The sequence below is a fragment of the Argentina silus genome, assembly GCF_951799395.1.
Source record: "Argentina silus genome assembly, contig: scaffold_509, whole genome shotgun sequence".
In the NCBI taxonomy this organism is placed as follows: domain Eukaryota; kingdom Metazoa; phylum Chordata; class Actinopteri; order Argentiniformes; family Argentinidae; genus Argentina; species Argentina silus.
The window spans coordinates 1-18,495 of NW_028152825.1; the positions used below are offsets into that span (position 1 = coordinate 1).

General features: G+C 51.5%; 2 protein-coding genes across 2 annotated transcripts; both read right to left on the reverse strand.

Moving 5' to 3' along the window:
- Positions 1-404: 404 nt before the first annotated feature.
- Positions 405-8,877, reverse strand: LOC310824601 (atlastin-2-like; the record flags this gene model as incomplete). The annotated part of the gene is made up of 8 exons (XM_083697866.1): positions 8,830-8,877; positions 5,042-5,322; positions 3,757-3,891; positions 3,519-3,623; positions 2,524-2,574; positions 2,218-2,274; positions 1,728-1,820; positions 405-543 (listed from the first exon to the last, which is right to left on the reverse strand). Coding segments are annotated over exons 2-8 (829 nt in total), but the record flags the coding sequence as incomplete, so codon positions are not given.
- Positions 8,878-13,432: 4,555 nt separating this feature from the next.
- Positions 13,433-18,485, reverse strand: LOC310824602 (heterogeneous nuclear ribonucleoprotein L-like). The gene is made up of 6 exons (XM_083697867.1): positions 18,363-18,485; positions 18,040-18,161; positions 17,613-17,814; positions 17,232-17,289; positions 16,504-16,602; positions 13,433-14,145 (listed from the first exon to the last, which is right to left on the reverse strand). The coding sequence occupies exons 1-6, from the start codon at positions 18,441-18,443 to the stop codon at positions 14,090-14,092; spliced, it is 618 nt and encodes a 205-aa protein (XP_083553993.1). The 5' UTR covers positions 18,444-18,485; the 3' UTR covers positions 13,433-14,089.
- Between the last annotated feature and the right edge of the window lie 10 nt (positions 18,486-18,495).

An 18,495-nucleotide genomic window follows, 5' to 3' on the forward strand; every position in this document is an offset into this window, starting at 1 on the left:
TCAGTGTCTACCAGAGAGTAGGAACGTTGAAATTTCACTTTTTAAATATTGTTCCCAAAAATACGTGTGTGTGTGTGTGTCAGCGTGCGTGTGTGTGTGTGTATCTGCGTGTGTGTGTGTGTGTCCATGTGTGTGTGTGCGTGCATGTGTGTGTGTGTGCGTGCGTGTGTGTCCGTGTGCATGTCTGTGTGTGCGTGCGTGTCCGTGTGTGTGTCCGTGTGCATGTCTGTGTGTGCGTGCGTGCGTGTCCGTGTGTGTCCGTGTGTGTGTGTCCGTGTGCATGTCTGTGTGTGCGTGCGTGCGTGTCCGTGTGTGTCCGTGTGCGTGCATGTGTGTGTGTCCGTGCGTGTGTGTGTGTCCGTGTTCGTGTTCATGTGTGTGTGTGTGTGTGTCCGTGTGTGTACCTATGAGGCGGCCGTCAAAGTGGGGGTTGGTGGCGACCTTCAGGCCGGGGTGAGGCAGCAGGAAACAGCCGATGTGGGAGAAACAGGAGTGGATGTGCTGTCTGACTGTCTGCAGCTCCTCATGCTGATTCTGCTTCACCTACACACACACACACACACACACACACACACACACACACACACACACACACACACACACACACACACACACCACACTTTATTTGGGTTCACAGTAGTGAGAGGAAGATGAGGTGGTAGAGGAGGAGGAGGTGTAGAGGAGGAGGTGTAGAGGAGGTAGGAGGAGGAGGTGTAGAGGAGGAGGGTAGCAGGAGGTGGTGTAGAGGAGGTGTAGAGGAGGAGGTGTAGAGGAGGAGGTGTAGAGGAGGTAGGAGAAGGAGGAGGTGTAGAGGAGGAGGTGTAGAGGAGGAGGTAGCAGGAGGTGGTGTAGAGGAGGAGGTAGCAGGAGGTGGTGTAGAGGAGGTGTAGAGGAGGTAGGAGGAGGAGGTGTAGAGGAGGAGGTGTAGAGGAGGTAGGAGAGGAGGTGTAGAGGAGGAGGTAGCAGGAGGTGGTGTAGAGGAGGTGTAGAGGAGGTAGGAGAAGGAGGAGGTGTAGAGGAGGAGGTGTAGAGGAGGTAGGAGAAGGAGGAGGTGTAGAGGAGGAGGTGTAGAGGAGGTAGGAGAAGGAGGAGGTGTAGAGGAGGAGGTGTAGAGGAGGAGGTGTAGAGGAGGAGGTAGCAGGAGGAGGTGTAGAGGAGGAGGTGTAGAGGAGGAGGTAGCAGGAGGTGGTGTAGAGGAGGCAGGAGGAGGAGGTGTAGAGGAGGCAGGAGGAGGAGGTGTAGAGGAGGAGGTGTAGAGGAGGTGGTAGCAGGAGGTGTAGAGGAGGAGGTGTAGAGGAGGAGGTAGCAGGAGGTGGTGTAGAGGAGGCAGGAGGAGGAGGTGTAGAGGAGGCAGGAGGAGGAGGTGTAGAGGAGGTAGGAGGAGGAGGTGTAGAGGAGGAGGTGTAGAGGAGGAGGTGTAGAGGAGGCAGGAGGAGGAGGTGTAGAGGAGGAGGTGTAGAGGAGGAGGTGTAGAGGAGGCAGGAGGAGGAGGTGTAGAGGAGGAGGTGTAGAGGAGGAGGTGTAGAGGAGGCAGGAGGAGGAGGTGTAGAGGAGGAGGTGTAGAGGAGGAGGTGTAGAGGAGGCAGGAGGAGGAGGTGTAGAGGAGGAGGTAGCAGGAGGTGGTGTAGAGGAGGCAGGAGGAGGAGGTGTAGAGGAGGAGGTGTAGAGGAGGAGGTGTAGAGGAGGCAGGAGGAGGAGGTGTAGAGGAGGTAGGAGGAGGAGTGTACCTGTAGTCTCTTCTCCAGGAACCTCTGTCCTCCTTCCAGGCCATAGGCGTGTTCATAGGGGTAGGACCAGTCTCTGATCAGGAACATCAGACTCTACACACACACACACACACACACACGTCTTCACAACACAGTGCTTCACAACAAAAACAATATGATCTCACACCGAACCAGAAAGTAAGCCAAGGAAAAACAAAGGAGAAAAATATAGGGCCCAGTGGCAAGGAGAAAAAACTCCCTGGGAGGAAGAAACCTTGAGAGGAACCAGACTCCAGGGGGAGTCATCCTCCTCTGGGTGACCAGGTGCTGAACACTGAATTAATGTGGTGCAAGAGTTCAGGAGTCCACACACACACACCACAGAAGAACTGATGGAGGGGAGAGAGACAGACAGAGAGAGAGAGAGAGACAGAGAGAGAGACAGAGAGAGAGACAGAGAGACAGAGAGAGAGAGAGACAGAGACAGAGAGAGAGGGGGGAACAGACATACCTGGAAGGGTTTCTCATAGATGTCCTCCATCGCCAGCCTGCCGTACTCTGTGAAGAGCTGCCCCACACACACACACACACACACACACACACACACACACACACACACACACACACACACACACACACGATGACCTTGGGTTAGTTAAGCCAGTAGAGGACATGTTTTGAGCCTGAGCTTAAGTCAGACTTAGAACTACTACTTAGAAAACATCATCAACCTGTCGTCGTCCTCTCCCCCCTCCTCTCCCCCCTCCATCCCCCTCCCCTCCCCCCCCCCCCCTCCTCCTCCTCCCCTCTCACACACCTGGAGATGCTGAAGGTCGTCTTCCTGAACGTTCTGGGACAGGTTGTAGACCTGGAGGATGACATCACAGAGCTGATGACATCACACAGAGACCATTTTCTTCCTGTTGTTTAATCTACAGATTCATCTATTAATGTGTGAAATACTGTGATATTTTGGGCCAGGAAAGGTAGAGGTAGAGAGATAGAGAGATAGAGGGGTAGAGAGATAGAGAGATAGAGAGAGAGGTAGAGAGGTAGAGAGGTAGAGGGGTAGAGAGATAGAGAGATAGAGGGGTAGAGGTAGAGGGGTAGAGAGATAGAGGGGTAGAGGTAGAGGGGTAAAGGTAGAAGTAGAGGGGTAGAGGGGTAGAGAGGTAGAGAGGTAGAGGGGTAAAGGTAGAAGTAGAGGGGTAGAGAGGTAGAGAGGTAGAGAGGTAGAGGTAGAGGTAGAGAGGTAGAGGTAGAGGGGTAAAGAGGTAGAGGGGTAGAGGTAGAGAGGTAGAGAGGTAGAGAGATAGAGGGGTAAAGAGGTAGAGGGGTAGAGAGGTAGAGGGGTAGAGGTAGAGAGATAGAGGTAGAGAGGTAGAGAGGTAGAGAGGTAGAGGTAGAGAGGTAGAGGTAGAGGGGTAAAGAGGTAGAGGTAGAGAGGTAGAGAGGTAGAGAGATAGAGGGGTAGAGAGGTAGAGGGATAGAGGTAGAGGGGTAGAGGGGTAGAGAGGTAGAGGGGTAGAGAGGTAGAGGGGTAGAGGTAGAGGTAGAGGGGTAAAGAGGTAGAGGTAGAGAGGTAGAGAGGTAGAGAGATAGAGGGGTAGAGAGGTAGAGGGATAGAGGTAGAGGGGTAGAGGGGTAGAGAGGTAGAGGTAGAGGGGTAAAGAGGTAGAGGTAGAGAGGTAGAGAGATAGAGGGGTAGAGAGGTAGAGGGATAGAGGTAGAGGGGTAGAGGGGTAGAGGGGTAGAGAGGTAGAGGGGTAGAGGGGTAGAGAGGTAGAGAGGTAGAGGGGTAGAGGGGTAGACCTGTACAGAGCTGGTCATGGTACTCAGAGCAAACAGCGTGGCACAGTCTCTGATGGTGGACTGGCTGTCAAATGCCCCCTGGGTGTCCATGAGGAGTACTGCAACCTGAGGACAGAGGAGACCAGCTCACTGTCCCATTACTCACACACACACACACACACACACACACACACACACACACACACACACACACACTATTGATCATGACTCACCAACAGTGTGTGTTAGATGGTGTTACCTGGCTGCCGTCAGGCTTGTCTACCACGAAAACCTCGCTCCAGGCCAGGATCCCGGTGGTCTCCCTCTCACAGCCCCCCCGCCAAGAGAACCCTGTCAGGGGGTCCTCCCGCCCCCCCAGCCACGAGCATGACGTCTGGGGGCACGCACACACACACACACACACACACACACACACACACACACACACACACACACACACACACACACACACACACACACACAGGTTAGAAGGAGAGTATAAGGTGTGTTGACCTCAAACACAAATGCTAACATACATCAAGAGATGACTGCCAATCATAGCGACTACCTAGCCAGGTTATCTACCCCAGGCCAGGCCCTCTACCTAGCCAGGTTATCTACCCCAGGCCAGGCCCTCTACCTAGCCAGGTTATCTACCCCAGGCCAGGCCCTCTACATAGCCAGGTTATCTACCCCAGGCCAGGCCCTCTACCTAGCCAGGTTATCTACCCCAGGCCAGGCCCTCTACCTAGCCAGGTTCACCACCACCACCACTACTACTACTACTACTATACTACTACTACTACTACTATTACTACTACTACTACTACTACTACTATTACTACTACTACTACTACTATACTACTACTACTATACTACTATAACTACTACTATACTACTATTACTACTACTACTATTACTACTACTACTATTACTACTACTACTATTACTACTCTACTACTACTATAACTATACTACTACTACTATAACTATACTACTATAACTATACTACTACTACTACTACTACTACTACTACTACTACTATACTACTACTACTATACTACTATACTACTACTACAACTATACTACTCTACTACTACTACTACTACTACTACTACTACTACTACTACTACTACTACTACTACTACTATTATACTACTACTACTACTGCAACATGGCCTGTTCAATAAACTACTACCACGTCTGTTGAACCACTAGGTGGTCTGTTGAACCACTAGGTGGTGTACAGGGACACGTCCTACAAGTACATTTCTGGCCGCAGGGGCATTCATCTAACCAGTTAGACCAGCCTCACCTGGTTGTACATATGTGTGTGTGTGTGTGTGTGTGTGTGTGTGTCACCCGGTTGTCCATGTGTGCGTGCGTGTGTGTGTCACTTGGTTGTACATGTGTGCGTGCGTGTATGTGTGTGTGTGTGTCACCTGGTTGTACATGTGTATGTATGTATGTGTGTGTGTGTGTGTGTCACCTGGTTGTACATGTGTGCGTGCGTGTATGTATGTGTGTGTGTGTGTGTGTGTCACCTGGTTGTACATGTAGCGCAGCATGAAGTCCAGCAGGAAGCTCTTGCCCTTGCGGAAGGCCCCCGCCACCGAGACCACCACCACGTGGAGGTCACACACCCGCTCCTGCAGCAGAAGGCCCTCCAGCGCCGCCTCGTCCAATGAGAAGGCGTGGTCATCCTCGTGGGCCACCACGATCTGCACCGGCCTGGCCACGGCCACACCCTCATCCTCCTGGACGAAGGCAGCATCCTCATCCTCACGCCTCATCAGGGGAGGGACGTCCTCCACGCCACGCCCGTCTGGGGGGGGGGGGTGGTTGGGGGGGGAGACAAGGGGAACAGTTTTATATTTCCTGGTTATTCAGAAAAACACCACTAATGACTAATGACTCTGTTGAGTCATGGTGACAATCTGTGAATTGTTCCTTTAAAGACACAGTCTGGAAGGTTGTAGAGGTTTTGCCTCCAGGGGCAGTGGTGAGTAAGAAACGGACATGTCAACGACAGAGCTGGGGTCATGTGACGGGGGTCATGACAGGGGCTGGGGTCAGGGTCATGTGACAGGTAGTTGACTATAGTCTGAAGCCAAAGCAGCAGCAGGTCACCACACACACACACACACACACACACACACACACACACACACACACACACACACACACACACACACACACACACACACACACACACACACACACCACAGCCTAGTGCTACATCAATAGTCCTCCCCCTCCACATTCTCTTCATTAATAAAGTGACTGTGCTCTCTGGTTCCACATCATGCCAAGGGGACCGTAATGAAGGACGCACACCAGCCCTCGTTGGGAGGGGACCGTAATGAAGGACGCACACCAGCCCTCGTTGGGAGGGGACCGTAATGAAGGACGCACACCAGCCCTCGTTGGGAGGGGACCGTAATGAAGGACGCACCGTAAACATCCTGAACACCAGCAGTGTCCACAGAGAACACCCTGTTAACAGAATGAGGCCACACACACACACACACACACACACACACGGCTGAGGAGAAGCCTGCTACATTAACACACAGTCACAGAGTTATCACGCCTAACGTCATGTGACCGAACCAGGGCTGTGTGTGTGTGTGTGTGTGTGTGTGTGTGTGTGTGTACACGCGCCCGCAGTTTAGGCATTTACATGTATATGTATCAATGGTTCAGTGACTGTCCTAATTTGTGCTCCAAGACAGACAGACAGACCCCCCCCCCCCCCCCATGGTGTTAATCTCCGGTTGACCAGGCAGAGCTTCACGACCCTGTCCTTGTACGGAACATCCACCTCCTCCTCCACAACATCCACCTCCTCCTCCACCTCCACAACATCCACCTCCTCCTCCCCCTTCACAACCTCCATAACCTCCTCCTCCTGACACACTCCACCTCCCCCCCCCCCCCGCTAAAGCTACTGCACAGCAACAAGTCCAATTAGGGGAAGAAAAGACCTATTCTATGCTTGAACACACACACACACACACACACACACACACACACACACACACACTCTCTCTCTCTCTCTCTCTCTCCAGTCCCATGATATAACCAACGAGGCTGAGTTGCTGAGGTCAATGTTCCAAACCCTCAGCAGGACAGACAGCTAGAGCTCCCAGTCAGCAGGACAGACAGCTAGAGCTCCCAGTCAACAGGACAGACAGCTAGAGCTCCCAGTCAGCAGGACAGACAGCTAGAGCTCCCAGTCAGCAGGACAGACAGCTAGAGCTCCCAGTCAGCAGGACAGACAGCTAGAGCTCCCAGTCAGCAGGACAGACAGCTAGAGCTCCCAGTCAGCAGGACAGACAGCTAGAGCTCCCAGTCAACAGGACAGACAGCTAGAGCTCCCAGTCAACAGGACAGACAGCTAGAGCTCCCAGTCAGCAGGACAGACAGCTAGAGCTCCCAGTCAGCAGGACAGACAGCTAGAGCTCCCAGTCAACAGGACAGACAGCTAGAGCTCCCAGTCAGCAGGACAGACAGCTAGAGCTCCCAGTCAGCAGGACAGACAGCTAGAGCTCCCAGTCAGCAGGACAGACAGCTAGAGCTCCCAGTCAGCAGGACAGACAGCTAGAGCTCCCAGTCAGCAGGGCTGGGTTACACGAACAGCTGCTACAAGACCACAACCACCATCACAACCACAACAACCATCACAACCACGTCTAGGAATCTCCAACTCCACCATGAACACAGTGATGCCATGGAGAATGAAAAGGAGTTGTACTGACAGGGTCTAGTACTGACGGGGGGCAGTACTGACAGGGTCTAGTACTGACAGGGGGCAGTACTGACAGGGTCTAGTACTGACAGGGGGCAGTACTGACAGGGTCTAGTACTGACGGGGGCAGTACTGACAGGGTCTAGTAGACAGCTCCATTCAACAGATTAGATAACTCCAGGTACATTCATGTCAAATACAATAATGAAAACAGTGGATTTGATGATGAAATCGTCATTCACGAAATGCCCATAAACATTTTTTTTTTTTAGAAAATAGCGGGATGTCAAACTAGCTTTGGCTTGAACAGAGAACGACATTGACATTGAAGATTACCGTTACCCACCACACACACACACACACACACACACACACACACACACACACACACACACACACACACACACACACACACACACACACACCGCCACCAATCACTCAAAATCACTCGTACGAGTTGCCGTATGAACAACATGCTAGGTAGTTAGCTTCATAGCATTAGCTCCTCTTCAATGTAAAAGAACAGGCTAGCTAACCTGTCCGTAGTTAGCCTGTCCTGTCTGTAGTTAGCCTGTCCTGTCCGTAGTTAGCCTGTCCTGTCCGTAGTTAGCCTGTCCTGTCCGTAGTTAGCCTGTCCTGTCTGTAGTTAGCCTGTCCTGTCCGTAGTTAGCCTGTCCTGTCCGTAGTTAGCCTGTCCTGTCTGTAGTTAGCCTGTCCTGTCCGTAGTTAGCCTGTCCTGTCCGTAGTTAGCCTGTCTTGTCCGTAGTTAGCCTGTCCTGTCCGTAGTTAGCCTGTCCTGTCCGTAGTTAGCCTGTCTTGTCCGTAGTTAGCCTGTCCTGTCCGTAGTTAGCCTGTCTTGTCTGTAGTTAGCCTGTCCTGTCTGTAGTTAGCCTGTCTTGTCCGTAGTTAGCCTGTCCTGTCCGTAGTTAGCCTGTCCTGTCTGTAGTTAGCCTGTCCGTAGTTAGCCTGTCTGTAGTTAGCCTGTCCTGTCCGTAGTTAGCCTGTCCGTAGTTAGCCTGTCTGTAGTTAGCCTGTCTTGTCATACTGGAGCGTTTGAGCTTTCAGCGACACACATCTGGGTCACTGCTTCCTTTCGACATGAACAGACAGTAACATCAATTCCTGCTCCTATTCCTGCTCCTATTCCTGCTCCTGCTCCTATTCCTGCTCCTATTCCTGCTCCTGCTCCTATTCCTGCTCCTATTCCTGCTCCTGCTCCTATTCCTGCTCCTATTCCTATTCCTGCTCCTGCTCCTATTCCTAAATCCTATTCCTAAATCCTATTCCTGCTCCTCCTGCTCCTCCTGCTCCTCCTGCTCCTCCTCCTGCTCCTCCTATTCCTGCTCCTCCTGCTCCTCCTGCTCTCTAACAGCCTGGCTGTTGGATGTTATCATGTGAGCGTCAGCGGGACGAGGAGGGATGATGAGGACTGCGGTGACAACAGCCTCCATCCCGTCCCTCTCCTCCGGCTCCAAAACCACAGGAAAGCAGCCACTTATTATCTCTTACGATCACCTCCGGTCCCGTTAAACAAGCCACCGGGTGTCGACTGAAGCAGAGCACCGCTCACACGGTCCTTACCGGGGCTGAAACGGCGGCTGTGTGTCCGGGGCTCCAGCCTGCTCTCCTCCGCCGCCATCTTCACCGCTCACACCGTGACGTGACGTCACAGCCCCAGGGCCTCTTTAGCACCTTCAAACGGCGCGGTCCTAGATTAACCATCAAATAAATCATCTAATGAATCATCTAATAAATCATCTAATTGATCATCTAATGAATCATCTAATTGATCATCTAATGAATCATCTAATTGATCATCTAATGAATCATCTAGGAGGAGCGTTAAAACCGTTATTGCTTTGATTGACCTGGTCCTACATTAATGTCAATACGATTTATTGTAGCCTATGTTTATAAATCATCATCCTCCTCCTCATCATCATCATCAATAGATCAGACAACCTAGGCGATATTGTGAATCCGAAAGTAATCTATGTAATATGCTTTGATATTATAATTCCCCCAAATAATATAATGCAATGTATTAATCTGTACTTTTCCGAAATGCACAGAACAAAAGACGAGTGTGTTCTTCTCGATTTGATCACGTAAGGATCAGAGATGCGTGGATGTGGGACTATGATTCACTGGACCATGTGACGTTCATGCTTTATTCAGTTAGTAGGCTTCTGACGGAGCCGCGGAGGGAACAGGAGGACGCTGTCACCACGTCCTACAACAGAAGCCTACAATCATAGTCTGTGATGTCAGTCAAGTCAAGGCCAGACCATTATTCACAGTATGGAGCCAAGCTGGGCTCAGTCAGACATACGTTGTGGTAGTTTGTTAAAGACACAGGTTGTTGTGGTAGTTTGTTAAAGACACAGGCATGTTGTTTCAGAGGGAGTCGCCTCATTGATTCTTGTTTGTTTGTGGCGTAGACCTAAGCTGAGTGGAGTGAGCGTGTGTGTGTGTGTGTGTGTGTGTGTGTGTGTGTGAGATGCAAATACGTTCCTTTAATTTGATTATCAAAGCACTCAACCCTTGTGTGATGAGCAGCTGATGTGTATGACTGCCACTCAAGAAGATTTTAATTTTACGAATCAAAACACAATTTGTCTGTTTTGCTTGAACTAAAAAGCCTCAGGCCTCATTTCAGAAGTCTTGTATTGTGGGAATAAGGATTGGGAAATAAGTGTGTGTGTGTGTGTGTGTGTGTGTGTGTGTGTGTGTGAGAGAGAGCTTGAACCATAAGCAGAGTTGCTGTGTTTTGAATGTGACATTCATGTGATCATGTGTCAACATGTCTTCGACAGGCGTCCCATCCAGACAGGTTAACACACCTGTCTCCAAACCACCAACTGCCAAAGCCTTCCGGAACCTCCCCATGTGGTGTTTACTTAGCAACAACACTCTGATTGGCTACAAAATGACACATCATAATTTATGCATTTTTGATTAATAAAGTCACCCTTGGTGCTCTAGAATGTTGACAGTTTGGGGACTTTCTTCACCCTCGGCGTTAAACAAGCTACAACTCCGCCTCACTAAACCCACATGAGCACCAGCGGGGCGGCAGGGAGCCGAGGGGTTCTAGAGGCAGGTCGCTGGTTGGATCCCCACCCCAGGAGGGAGCTGGTTGGATCCCCACCCCAGGAGGGAGCTGGTTGGATCCCCACCCCAGGAGGGAGCTGGTTGGATCCCCACCCCAGGAGGGAGCTGGTTGGATCCCCACCCCAGGAGGGAGCTGGTTGGATCCCCACCCCAGGAGGGAGCCGGATGTGAGCTGGTGACTGGAGGGTCGCCGGCGTCATATCTAAGGTGCTGACCACTGCCGTTGTGCCCTTGAGCAAGGCACTGAACCCCTCACTGCTCCAGGGGCGCCTGTGGCTGACCCTGTCCTCTGATCTCCCTGGGGGTGTGCAGCTAACCTTCTCCTCCAACCCGTTTCCTCTGAAGACCAAGCCCCATAGAGGGAGTAACGTAGTCCTAACTGCCAAGCACAGACCAGCCTTAAATAAGCTAATGCAACCGGCCCCTGGCCCAGCTGGCCTGAGTGGGTCAGAGTGGATTCTGTCTTTGCTCCAGTAGCTCAAGCAGAGCTATCACAGCTGAGAACACTGTCACCCTGCTGGAAGTAGGACAGTAGGCCAGGCCTGAAGGTGAAGTTAGACCAAACCGAAAGAGAGAGGGGAGGGGAGAGAGAGAGACAGAGAGGGAGAGACAGAGGGAGAGAGGGAGAGACAGAGGGAGAGAGGGAGAGACAGGGAGAGAGAGACAGAGGGAGAGAGGGAGAGACAGAGGGAGAGAGGGAGAGGTTAGACCAGGCCTAAAGGTGAGTCTGTGTGTAGCGACCAATCAGGCTGCAGTTCTATAAGAAGACAACCTGTTGACCCAGAGAGGAGGAGTTTGGTACTGCAGTCACTGCAGAGGTCACATGATCTACTCCACTGCTCAGGAGACACCTAGTGACAGCTGGTAGAACTGCAGAGGTCACATGATCACGCTCACTCTGAAATAACACAACCTAAATATGAGAGAAAGTAGAACCAAGAGGTCATTGATATAGAGACAGAGAGAGAGAGAGAGAGAGAGAGAGAGAGAGAGAGAGAGAGAGAGGTGGAGGGGTAGAGAGAGAGATACAGAGAAAGAGAGAGAGGGATAGAGAGAGAGGGATAGAGAGAGAGAGAGAGAGAGAGAGAGAGATGGAGGGATAGAGAGAGAGGGATAGAGAGAGAGAGAGAGATGGAGGGATAGAGAGAGAGGGATAGAGAGAGAGAAGGTAGGTTATCTTCCAGCTGGCTGCGGTACATCTCCTGTCTCCCTCGGGAGGAAATCATCTCTGACAAAACTAGGACAGAGTTCCTGTTGACACACGTCTCATCTGGCTAAGTGCAACAATGAGATGTCACCATGACTACGACACACCGAGGTGGAGCTGGTAATATCTAGGAGGTAGGAGCTAGGGGCTAGGGGGTAGGAGCTAGGGGGTAGGAGCTAGGGGGTAGGAGCTAGGGGCTAGGGGGTAGGAGCTAAGGGGTAGGGGCTAAGGGGTAGGGGCTAGGGGGTAGGAGCTAGGGGGTAGGAGCTAAGGGGTAGGAGCTAGGGGGTAGGAGCTAAGGGGTAGGAGCTAGGGGGTAGGAGCTAAGGGGTAGGAGCTAGGGGGTAGGAGCTAGGGGCTAGGGGGTCGGGGCTAGGGGGTCGGGGCTAGGAGCTAGGGGCTAGGGGGTCGGGGCTAGGGGGTCGGGGCTAGGAGCTAGGGGGTAGGAGCTAGGGGGTAGGAGCTAGGGGGTAGGAGCTAGGGGCTAGGGGGTCGGGGCTAGGGGGTCGGGGCTAGGGGGTCGGGGCTAGGAGCTAGGGGGTAGGGGGTCGGGGCTAGGAGCTAGGAGCTAGGGGGTAGGAGCTAGGAGCTAGGGGGTAGGAGCTAGGGGGTCGGAGCTAGGGGGTAGGAGCTAGGGGGTAGGAGCTAGGAGCTAGAAGTTATTTCAGGACAGGGCCATACTACCACAGCGAGCTAGCACTGGAAGGTAAACACCAATGAGGAAGCATGTCACTGGCTAAAGACAGGCTAGCATGACCGTGGCTACGGAGCTAAGACAGGCTAGCATGACCGTGGCTACGGAGCTAAGACAGGCTAGCATGACCGTGGCTACGGAGCTAAGACAGGCTAGCATGACCGTGGCTACGGAGCTAAGACAGGCTAGCATGACCGTGGCTACGGAGCTAAGACAGGCTAGCATGACCGTGGCTACGGAGCTAAGACAGGCTAGCATGACCGTGGCTACGGAGCTAAGACAGGCTAGCATGACCGTGGCTACGGAGCTAAGACAGGCTAGCATGACCGTGGCTACGGAGCTAAGACAGGCTAGCAGGGAGGCAGAGTGAGCTGAGGGGGATTCCCAGGGAGAACAGGTGTGGACATCAGCAGGAGGGGGTCAGAGGTCATCCAGGGTCAGGGGTCATCATATTCATGACATCACACAGGCTGCTAGGAAGAAGACCATGTGACAGGATGTTGACAGGCAGATGCTTTAATGGCAGGACATGCTCACAGTGACTCTTCAGACATGGTGGTGGTGTGTGTGTGTGTGCGTGCATGTGTGCGTGTGCGCGCGCGCGTGTGTGTGTGTGTACGTGTGTGTGTGTGTGTGTGTGTGTACGTGTGTGTGTGTGTGTGTGTGTGTGTGTGTGTGTGTGTGTGTGTACGTGTGTGTGTGTGTGTGTGTGTGTGTGTGTACGTGTGTGTGTGTGTGTGTGTGTGTGTGTGTACGTGTGTGTGTGTGTGTGTGTACGTGTGTGTGTGTGTGTGTACGTGTGTGTGTGTGTGTGTGTGTGTGTGTGTGTGTGTGTGTGTGTGTGTGTGTGTGTGTTCTCCAGTGTTCTCAAATTTGAATTCAAGCCCTCAAAAGACGATCGACTATAATAATAAAAAAAAAGTTTGAGAAACATTCTAATCATTATGGTCTCACACACACACACACACACACACACACACACACACACACACACACACACACACACACACACACACACAATAAAAGGTGATTTCAATGACAGGCCTCTATACGTTTCAACTGATAATCAAACACCAATCAGAAACTTTGATTTCTCCCCTCCCTCCTCCTTCCTCTCCTCCCTCACCTCCCCTCCTCCCTCTCCTCTCCTCCCTTATCTCCCCTCCTCCCCTCCCTCTTCCTTCCTCTCCTCCTTCCTCCCCTTCTTCCTCCCCTCCCTCCAGTGCTGTTTGAGTAGGACACAAGGAAAGGACACAAGGAAAGGAGACAAGGAAAGGAGTTTCAGTTGGAACCTCTGGCGTACAGCAGGTCACATGATCACATGAGAATGTTCCGTAAAGTCGCACCGTTGGCCACACAGGGCCGTGACATCATCAGCTGGGGACGGGGACCTTGTTGACCTCTGACCTAGGCCGTGAAAACAGGAAGTCCAATTCATCTCGGTCCTTGTCGACTTTACACAGGAAACGCCAGTGCAGTGCATTGTGGGGCTTTTCCCCCTGCTTGTCAGTTGGTTCAGTCCCTCCACGTCGCCACAGAAACAAAACAAAAACAGACGAGAAAAAGAATCCATTGAAATAGTTCATCTGTGTTTCACTTCCCCACGCTCCAATGGCAGGTCTGAGAAAGTCTGTCCGTTCTCTCTCTCTCTCTCTCCTTCCTCCCTCCTTCTCTCCTTCCTCCTCCTCCTTTCTCCTTCTCTCCCTCCTCCTCCTCCTCCTCCTTCTCTCCTTCCTCCTCCTTCTCTCCTTCCTCCTTCTTCCTCCTCCTTCTCTCCTTCCTCCTCTCCCTCCGTCTCACTTCCGTCCCTCGATGCTCATGGCGTCTCAGAGGTGGGAGGAGGTGGAGAAGCAGAGTTTGAGGGTGTAGGGGTTGGACCCATCTATAGGGGGGGGGGGGGGGATAAAGAGCAAGAGGTCAGACAGGGAGTTCTGCCATAAGCAGAGGGGAGGTAATAGTACAGTGACACAATGTTGATAATGTTGTCTCTGTACGCCACCACAATGGGTTTGAAATGAAACAATCGAGATGCAACTGAAGTGCAGACTTTCAGCTTTAATTCAAGAGGTTGAACAAAAACATTGTATGAAACGTTTAGGAATTGCAACCATTTTTATACACAGTCCCCTATTTTCAGGGGCTCAAATGTAATTGAACAAATTAACATAATCATAAATAAAATGTTCAGTTTTATACTTTGTCGAGAATCCTTTGCAGGCAATGACAGCCTGAAGTCTGGAACCCATGGACACCAAATGCTGGGTTTCCTCCTTTGTGATGCTTTGCCAGGCCTTTACTGCAGCTGTCTTCAGTTGTTGTTTGTTCGTGGGTCTTTCTGCCTTTAGTTTTGTCTTCAGCAGGTGAAATGCTTGATCAGGTTGAGATCAGGTGATTGACTCGGTCATTGCAGAATATTCCACTTCTTTGCCTTAAAAAACTCCTGGGTTGCTTTCGCAGTATGTTTTGGGTCACTGTCCATCTGTACTGTGAAGCACCGTCCAATCAAATTTGCTGAATTTGGCTGAATCTGAGCAGACAGTATATCCCTAAACACTTCAGAATTCATCCGGCTGCTTCTGTCTTCTGTCACATCATCAATAAACACTAGTGACCCAGTGCCATTGGAAGCCATGCAAGCCCATGCCGTCACACTGCCTCCACCGTGTTTTATAGATGATGTGGTATGCTTCGGACCATGAGCAGTTCCAAGCCTTCTCCATACTTTTTTCTTCCCATCATGCTGGTACAGGTTGATCTTAGTTTCATCCATCCAAAGAATGCTGTTCCAGAACTGGGCCGGCTTTTTTAGATGTTTTTTGGCAAAGTCTAATCTGGCCTTTCTATTCTTGAGGCTTATGAATGGTTTGCATCTTGTGGTGAACCCACTGTATTTGCTCTTGTGAAGTCTTCTCTTCATGGTAGACTTGGATAATGACATGCCGACCTCCTGGAGAGTGTTCTTCACTTGGCTGGATGTTGTGAAGGGGTTTTTCTTTGTCTTCTGTGGACATTCAGGGCTTTTTGTGTTGCTGAGCTCACCAGTGCGTTCTTTTTCTCTCAGAATGTACCAAACTGTTGATTTGACCACTCCTAATGTTGCTGCTATGTCTCTGATGGATTTGATTTGTTTTTGCAGCGTAAGGACGGCCTGTTTCACTTGCATTGAGAGCTCCTTTGACCGCATGTTCACCACGTTCACAGCAACAGCTTCCAAATGCAAATGCCACACTTCAACTCAGACCTTTTACCTGCTTAATTGATACAGAAATAACAAAGGAATAGCCCACACCTGTCCATGAAACTGCTTTTGAGTCAATTGTCCAATTACTTTTGGTCCCTTGAAAAAGAGGTGGCTACATATAAAAGCTGTGATTCCTAAACCCTTCCTCCAATTTAGACGTGAATCCCCTCAAATTAAAGGGGGAGGGAGGAGGAGGGAGGGAGGGGGAGGGAGGGCTTTCATTATGGCAGCCATTACTGTTATTGTTTGAGAAAAACAAACACCAACAAAGCCTCCACACACACACACACACACACACACACACAGAGGAGCTCTGGAGTGTCCTGTTCTCTCTTTTAGCCTCGTAAGCAAAATCCCCAAAAAGCAAAAAGCTGATTGTGTGACTTAGTTGTTCGTTGTTGTTGTTGTTACTGGCTTTGTGAAGACTACGCACGCTGTGTGTGTGTGTGTGTGTGTGTGTGTGTGTGTGTGTGTGTGTGTGTCTGACTACAGGCTCCGTCTGGGGAAACTGTCACACACACATACATGATGTCATGTTAGATGGCATGCAGAGAGAGAGAGAGAGGGGGGGGGGAGGGAGGGATAGAGAGACAGAGGGAGGGAGGGAGGGATAGAGAGACAGAGAGAGGGAGGGAGGGATAGAGAGACAGAGAGAGGGAGGGAGGGATAGAGAGAGGGAGGGAGGGAGGGAGGATAGAGAGACAGAGAGACAGAGAGAGGGAGGGAGGGATAGAGAGACAGAGGGAGGGAGGGAGGGAGGGATGGAGGGAGGGAGGGAGGATAGAGAGACAGAGGGAGGGAGGGAGGGATAGAGACAGAGAGAAAGAGGGAGGGAGGGAGGGATAGAGAGACAGAGAGAGGGAGGGAGGGAAGGAGGGATAGAGACAGAGAGAAAGAGGGAGGGAGGGAGGGAGGGAGGATAGAGAGACAGAGAGACAGAGAGAGGGAGGGAGGATAGAGAGAGGGAGGGAGGGATAGAGAGAGAGAGGGAGGCCTTACTAGGTATCCTGATCTGGTGATGGTTGAGGACAGTCAGGACTTCCACTGCCTGAGTCTTGTTGTCAAACTCCATCAGTCCTGACAGAGTCTTAGAGCTCGCTGAAACACACACACACACACACACACACACACACACACACACACACACACACACACACACACACGCACACACACACGTCAGAGTATGCACACGTATGCACACACACGCACGCACACACACACACGTCAGAGTATGCACACGTATGCACACACACGCACACGCACACACACACATCAGAGTACGCACACGTATGCACACACACGCATACACACACACGTCAGAGTACGCACACGTATGCACACACACGCACACACACACACGTCAGAGTACACACAAGTACGCATGCACACGCACACACATGTCAGAGTACACACACACATACACACACGCACGCACACATATGCACGCACATACACACACACACGCATGCACACACATACACACACGCACGCACACACACACACACACACGCGCACACGCACACTTGTCAAAGTACACATGCATGCATGAACGCAAACACACGTCAGCACGCTTGCACACACACACACACACACACACACACACACACACACACACACACACACACACACACGTCAGAACATGTTGACTATAATTATACCTCAGCGCTGCAAACCTCAGTCACATGGTTTAAGACTGATGATGCATTTGTAAACGGGTGAAAACTCACGCTTCGCGTCAAAGACTTTGAACTTGATGAACCCTGGGACGTCGTGTTCCGTACATAACTACAAATAAACAACAACAACAACAACAGTCATATTGCGTCAGTGCTGCTGCATGCAGTGTGTTGGTGGTCAGGCCACTAGGTGGCAGTAGAGAGTCATGCAGTGTGTTGGTGGTCAGGCCACTAGGTGGCAGTAGAGAGTCATGCAGTGTGTTGGTGGTCAGGCCACTAGGTGGCAGTAGAGAGTCATGCAGTGTGTTGGTGGTCAGGCCACTAGGTGGCAGTAGAGAGTCATGCAGTGTGTTGGTGGTCAGGCCACTAGGTGGCAGTAGAGTCATGCAGTGTGTTGGTGGTCAGGCCACTAGGTGGCAGTAGAGAGCGTACGGTGAGCAGCTGGTCCTGTGAGAGGCAGGGGGGGACGTTGTAGAAGTGGAGGACAGCAGAGGGAGGCTGGATGATGTTCTTGGAGGCCTGGCCCTGGCTGCTGAACCGGTTGTTCCTGGTCAGACTGAAGTCCTTGTAGCTGCTGGTTCCATCTGCCAGCTCAAATACCTGACTGGGGATGACCGCCCGCTGTTTAGACACGCTGGGGGGAGAGGGGGGAGGGAGGGGAGAAAGAAAGAGAAAGATAAGTGTGTCTGCTGAACAAGTCTAACTCTGAAGAGGAAGAGGAAATGGCCTTTAGATGTGTGTGTGTGGTGTGTGTGTGGTGTGTGTGTGTGTGTGTGTGTGTGGTGTGTGTGTGTCTGTGTGAGTGTGGTGTGTGTGTGTGTGTGTGTGTGTGAGTGTGGTGTGTGTGTGTGTGTCTCACCAGACGTTGAGTCTCTTGGAGAACAGCTTGATGCTGTTGAGGTGTGTGATGGTTCTGTCCACAGCAAACTCCTCCCCCATCTCCACCAGTGCCGTCCCACCCACACTCTTCATGAACTTCACCTACACACACACACACACACACACACACACACACCACACTCACACACACACACACACACACACACACACACCACACACACACCACACACACACCTCAATCAGACAGATTTATCTCAAGGCACTTCCTGATTAATAAAGGTTACAAAATAAACAAATACATAGCGCACACACACACACACACACACACACACACACACACACCTTCTCGATGTTGCCATAGAGACAGAAGAGGTTGAAGATGCGGGTGCAGTTCATCTTGTCGGGGTGCAGGCCGCTCACCATGGCAACGGCGCTGGAGGCGTGGCCTGTCAGGTAGGAGGCGGAGCTAGGCGGG

Bases quoted from the DNA above. Each gene is read 5' to 3' on its own strand.
- LOC310824602 (XM_083697867.1), bottom strand. From the start codon at position 18,443: ATGGTGAGCGGCCTGCACCCCGACAAGATGAACTGCACCCGCATCTTC. The intron at 17,290-17,612 runs GTACGCTCTCTA...GTTTATTTGTAG, and splicing joins CACAGGACCAGCTGCTCACC to TTATGTACGGAACACGACGT. The intron at 14,146-16,503 runs GTAAGGCCTCCC...CCCCCCCTATAG, and splicing joins TCACCAGATCAGGATACCTA to ATGGGTCCAACCCCTACACC.